Source organism: Lotus japonicus, chromosome 6 (genome assembly GCF_012489685.1).
Source record: "Lotus japonicus ecotype B-129 chromosome 6, LjGifu_v1.2".
NCBI classification, from domain to species: Eukaryota; Viridiplantae; Streptophyta; class Magnoliopsida; order Fabales; family Fabaceae; genus Lotus; species Lotus japonicus.
The window spans coordinates 57,490,247-57,496,679 of NC_080046.1; the positions used below are offsets into that span (position 1 = coordinate 57,490,247).

A 6,433-nucleotide genomic window follows, 5' to 3' on the forward strand; every position below is an offset into this window, starting at 1 on the left:
ACACCTCAATCAATATAATTAGCTCATATGGAGAATGTCTCTATTAAAAAAATGGATATATGGACAAATGAATTGTGTGGAATCAATTATATGCACACACCATTAATTACAGTATTATTTATTAATTTAATATCTACAATCATGCATCGATAGATAAATTAATGCACTCCTACTATTATCCCTATCTAGCTAGGGAATTATAATCAGAATCAAAATAAAATAGAAGGGAATAGAGTTTAGTAATTTCAAAGAATGAAATCTTGTACTAAAAAAGTAAAAAACAGCTTAAATTACAAACATCTCTCACATCACACCCCTTCTAAAACAAGAAAAACACCGAGAAGAAAGAAAAACCCTAGGCAATTCACATTTTCCTGCTCTTTGCTGATCTTAATTATATAATCTTTGGTATAAAATCTATGTCCATCGTGGATACTAAATTAATGTGTGTCCTACATATGGATTTATTCTATTTGTTCATTTTTCTAACATATCTGTAGTATTTTCACACTAGCCTTTTTCACATGTTAAGCTGTTGAAAGAGCAACATGTTATCAACATTCCAGAAATTGTCGGTTGTGTCCCCGCTTTGAATCCACGGCGTGTTTGGATCCATGGAATTGAAGTAATCCATCTCCATCTCCTGAGTAGGGAACATCCCGGAGGGGCTAGTGATGCAGTCTGAAAACCCCAGTTGATGAGCTTGTTGGTAGTAATAATCAGGGTTAGGGACATTATTATTACTACCAACAGGGACATTATTGTAATAATCCTGATGAGTCAAGTCCGAGACAGGTGAAACTTGTGTCCCAAACGAGTCTGATGATGCCGTTCCATTGCTGCTATTCTCTGGAGTAGTGTAACTTTGTGTCACGTGTGAGCCACCAAAGTTGTTGTTGTTGCTCATAATTGTGGGAGCTAACATCATGTTCCCACTATGAACCTCAAAATTGTTGTATGTGGTGTTGTTGTTGGCTGTGACCGTTGTGTTGGCACCGGCAGAAAAGGCTGGAGAAGCGGTTGTGGCCGTTGCAGTGGAGGCGGCAGCAGCTTGAATGCGCTCCACCAGCCTTGGCATCCATAGGTAGCGCATGGCATCCTTGAATTGCTTGCTGTTCACGTCACATTTGAGTTGTTTGGCATGCTTTTGGACACGAGTTCTCCAATAGTTCTTAATTTCATTGTCGGTTCTTCCGGGTAGATATTGTGCAATTTTAGACCATCTGATCAATATCAATAAATTAAATAACAGTTAAATTTTAATTGAGAAAAATGCGTGCAACTATACGTAACAAGAGTTTTAATCACCCGGGTTAAACATGAATAAAACTCTTCTTATGTGTTGAGAAAAAAAACCGATTATTTTATGCTTACCGGTTTCCCCAGCGACTATGGAGCTCGAGAATAAGAAGTTGCTCCTCGAGTGTGATGTTACCTCGTCGAACATCAGGGCGGAGATAATTCAACCACCTCAACCTACAACTTTTGCCGGTTCGTTTGAGTCCTGTAATAACAAAAGAAATTGTTTCAATTGGTAAAGTTTTAGTGCGATCAAATTTAGTAAAGAAGAAAGAGCATTTCCTTTTTTACTTTAAACTTAAATGATAGAGTTGTGGTATCAATATATTATTCTTTGTCCATATTCACAAACAAGCAATTACCGATGGCAACCTATGATTATATATTTCATTTCATAATGTCCCACCACCACACACAATTAAGTACATGCCATTAAAGTCATGGCTAACATCAACATGATCCACTAAAATACCATGATGCTCTTCATAAGAAAACCGCAAACTTTGGCTTTCTATTGAAAAAGATTGATTGGTGCAGATGAAATGGTCCATATGAGAAGTGATGGATGGGGCTTTCACCCACAATTATAGAGACGTATAAGCTAGCCAGAAAGGAAGTGTTTGATGAAAATAATAGAAGTGTTTTCTAGTCAAAAATTGCAATCATGAATAGTGTTGTATTTGGTTTTGATTATTCAATCAAACCATGAAAGAAAACTAAATAACTTACCAGCAGAACGAGCAAGGGAGTTCCAGCGACCTTCACCGTTATTGGCAATGTAATTGATGAGAGCAAGGTCTTCATCAACGGTCCAAGGACCTCTTCGAAGATCCATCTCATCTTCACTTTGGATGAGTGTGTTGTTGTTGTTGAAGATGGAGTTGCTTACCCTTCCTTTCACTTCCATGAGTTATATATATCTTACTTTTGGATATATATCTTGAAATATGATTGATTAGAAGCCAAAGAGAGAAAAGATGAGGTAGCTAGCTGTGTTACGTTTGATATTGGTTGATCGAAGAAGTAAGCGGATTTGAGAGAGAGAGAAAGAGGGTTTTGGCTTATTACAAAGAAGATAGAGAAGGGTGGGGGCCTTTTATAGATGATATTCAAGGATGGGGGAGAAGAAGAAAAAAGAAAAGAAGAAAACGAGATGATGAGAGAGAAACCAAGTCATGACATGAAGTTAGTAGTAGTGAAAGTTAATGATTTGATTAACAAACACGTTAATGAGAGTTTGGAGGATAATAATTATAGTTACGGCTTGTAAGTATGGAAAGGCTACTATGTTTGACGCTTTGACAGTTTGACTTTCCTGGCTTTGTTGTGTGCGCGCGTGCGCTTTGATGATACCCTCAGTTTGTGGTTTACTTGTTGAATATGCTAACATGTCATAGCACATAATATGATAATATGATCACCTTGAATATTATCGACATGTTGAGTTAAAAAAACACTCAATTTAACACTTTCATTTTAATATTTTTTCATTAATTTAAGTTTATGTGAGTTTCATTAAAGTTGGAGCGTGACGACTCATTTGTATTGAATAACACATAAATTTCAATCAATATATCGATATAAAATATTGAAAAAATAGTGCTAAAAATAACGTTGCTAGTATTTTTCTAATCAACTTTTGGTTTAATTGCAAATAAATTGGGACTAAGTAGCGTGTGGGTCGGCTCAGTGAAATAAACGTAGCGATTTTCTAATCAAGTGATTGCTCGATGAAGAAATTGTGTTCCTTAATGTAGGTTCTTCAGACACTCTAAAAAGTTGTTAGTAATTGCTATTGAAAAGTTTGTATCAGTGACAAAATTACTGAACTAAGGTTTTGGCGAAAAAAATGATAAATAAAGATTTAAATATATATGCTGAAAGTAAATAACAGAAAGTTGAATAAATAAAGTGCTAGAATGGTAAATGCTAAAATGTTGTGAAGGGATTTAAAGGTTGAAAATTAAAGACATAATATTAACAGACAAAGGTATGTGCAAAAAAATTGTATTTTGATTGATTAATGAGTAGTGTGTTCTATAAATAACAATTCCTCTATTTATAAAGGCAAATTCGGCTAACCTACGACAATTAACAAACACTTGCCACCACCCACATTTTGGTATCTACAAGCATTTACAATCGTAGGGGTATTGACGGTCGCTTCTCCTGATCAGTCGTCTAGAAGTTTGGTTTAAGCTGGTCTTCCTTGCATCGGCTGCTTCTTGGGCAATAACTATCTTCTCTATTTTGATGGAAATTTTTTTTTAGTGTTCTAGCACATGGGGACCTTCTAGAAGCTTGTAAAATATCCTCTAACTTGCGTTGAGACCCTTGTACCATTCCTCAAATCTTGTCTAGGTTTAAACTTCTAGTCGTTTCACTGCGTGGAAATAATGGATGGCAAAGTGTCGGGTCGGACTCGGGTTTTGCCTTTCCCAAACTCAACCCCGAACACTACCAACCCAAACCCATTGTAGCCTCAAGCCCGCGTCCTAACCTAACTTGATGCATAGACTTTTTTTGCAAGAAAATATGGTATCTTGTTATTCAAGTATAACCAAATTATTAACAAATATAAGAGTAGTTTTGTAATTTCATACATATTGTTCGGGTTCGTGTGCGGGTTTCACCAATGTCAAACCCAAACTCCATCATATCGGGTTTTACCCATAAAATCGGGTGGGGTTTGGGTAATATTGTCATCCCTACATGGAATTGATTGTTCTCACTTTCTCAATCCAAGCTATTAACTAGGTGTTGAGAATTCAAGTATGAATTGGAGTCCCACATTGGTTAAGTATCGTTGAGGGGAAGATTTTATAATATATATGACTCATAAAGCTAATGCCTTAAAGTTTTGGGCCAAGATGTGGCGTTGGTATCTCTTGGTGTCTTCCTCCTCGACTCATGGGCTCCCATGTCTCCCTAGCAAGTGGTATCGGAGCCGATGATTTGTGGGCCCATGGTAACGACTCCTTGTGTCGAAAGTCTTCCTAGCAGTGTGGCTAGGTGGCGGGTTCCATTGACGCAGCAAACGACGGTGCGGAGGGGACCATGATAATGTGGTGGTGACTCGCACTTGAGGGGGAGATTGTTGAGAATTCAAGTGTGAATTGGAGCCCTACATTGGTTAAGTATCGTTGAGGAAAAGATTTTATAAGACATGTGACCCATAAACCTAATGCCTTAAGGTTTTGGGTTAAGATGTGACATCAGTACCTCTTAGTTTTGCTACTCAGCCCATGAGGTCCCTTGTCTCCCCTAACTCTAGGAAATTGGAATAGAACGCATCACCCTTCATAATAATAGACAGTAACAATTAAAATTGTAATTAATAAATATCAGAGGCTGCAGTTAGCTTTACAAGGGGGTGATATAGAACTTTGTTTATGTTTCTCTGTGATATCTGGTTGTAGTTTGTTAATGGTTGGGTTAGGTGTTAGTTAGTCAGAGGAGCGCTATCTCCTATAGCTAGTTGTATGTTAGATTAGGTACTTTAAGCATTGCTGTTACTATTTTGTAGGTTTTTGCTACTCGGGAGGAGCTTTTGGATTGGGCTAAGAATGTAGGAAAGCAGCATGGCTTTGTGATCATAATTAGAAGGTCTGATTGTGGGAGCAAGGTCGTGGGAGAAAAGGCAGACAGGTGGCTACTTTGGTGTGTGAGATGAGCGGAAAGTACAAACAATACAAGCCTGTGTTGGTGCGGAAGGGGACAGGAACCAAGAAATGTGATTGTCCGTTCAGGCTCAAGGCGAGATACACATCAGAAGATGGTTTGTGGAGGTTGACTGTAGTACGTGGCGACCACAACCATCAGCCAGCCGAGACTCTGGTTGGTCATGCCTATGCCGGTCGTCTTACAAGTCAAGAAAAGGACATGGTTGCTAAAATGGTTGACAATAGAGTGAAGCCAGGTAACATGTTGCTTGCATTGAAGGATGCCAACCCTCAGAATGTGACTACCATAAGGCAAGTGTACAATGAGAGGGTGGCACACATTAAGGTCAAGAGGGGACAATTGTCAGAGATGCAGCACTTGATGAGGTTGTTGGAGGAAGACAGGTACACGCACTGGTCCAGAACTGAAGAGGGTTCCACGGTGATCCGATCCTTATTCTGGGCTCATTCAGTTTCCATCCAACTATTCAACCAATTTCCTACTGTTGTCTTGCTTGATAGCACGTACAAGACCAACAAGTATATGATACCATTGTTGGAGATGGTTGGCATGACATCAGTTGGATTCACATACACAATCGGTTTTGGCTACATGTGCAATGAACGTGAACCTGAAGTTACATGGGCACTTGAAAAACTAAGGGGGTTGCTACTTAAAGAAGAGGACATGCCTAAAGTCATGGTTGCTGACAAAGACACTGCTTTGATGAACGCAGTTACAGCCACATTCCCTACAGCAGCTCACTTGCTATGCCAATTCCATATTGCTAAGTGTGTGAAGGCAAAGTGCAAGCTCACTATCCAAGACAAGGAGATGTGGGATGATGTCGGGGACGCATGGAATAGAGTCATGTATGCCGAGTCAGCGGAGGAGTTTAATGCAGGCATGGACTTCTTACGTTCACTTGTTGGGGAGTACTCTGACCTCATGAATTACATTAAGGAAACTTGGTTGCCGTTTAAGCACAAGTTTGTGAAGTATGCGATTGACCGTTACATGCACATGGGTAACACAACTACTAACAGGTACATTCTTAGACACTGACATTTCAATAAGTTTGCTACATTCATTAACTATATATTAATGTGCACATTATAACTTTGCACATGGTTGAAGGTGCACAGCAAAACTGAAAGCGTGCATCAAAGATAGCAAGAGTGACATGTGTGCGGCTTGGGCAGCTATACTTAGGTGCACAGTTCTCCATCATACAAGGATTAATGCTGCTTTTCAGGCAAGTATCTTCATCAGAGAGCATACGTTTAAGGAAAAGTTGTACGACAACCTACGTGGTGTAGTCTCAAGATATGCCCTCACGTTGATCGCAAAGGAAAAAGCGCGCGTTGGAAAATGCGGCTGCACTATCAGGAGGACACACGGCCTGCCTTGCTCATGTCGCCTTGGTATGATGAACACTATTCCATTCACAGCAGTGGACCAACATTGGAGG

The 6,433-nt window shown here is 39.2% G+C and overlaps 1 protein-coding gene across 1 annotated transcript; it reads right to left on the reverse strand.

Annotated features, from left to right (window-relative positions):
• Window positions 1-235: 235 nt before the first annotated feature.
• On the reverse strand, window positions 236-2,427 carry LOC130726711 (transcription factor MYB108-like). Its single transcript, XM_057578008.1, has 3 exons — window positions 2,029-2,427; window positions 1,375-1,504; window positions 236-1,223 (listed from the first exon to the last, which is right to left on the reverse strand). Exons 1-3 carry the CDS (start codon window positions 2,204-2,206, stop codon window positions 521-523), a joined length of 1,011 nt encoding a protein of 336 aa, XP_057433991.1. The 5' UTR covers window positions 2,207-2,427; the 3' UTR covers window positions 236-520.
• Window positions 2,428-6,433: the final 4,006 nt, after the last annotated feature.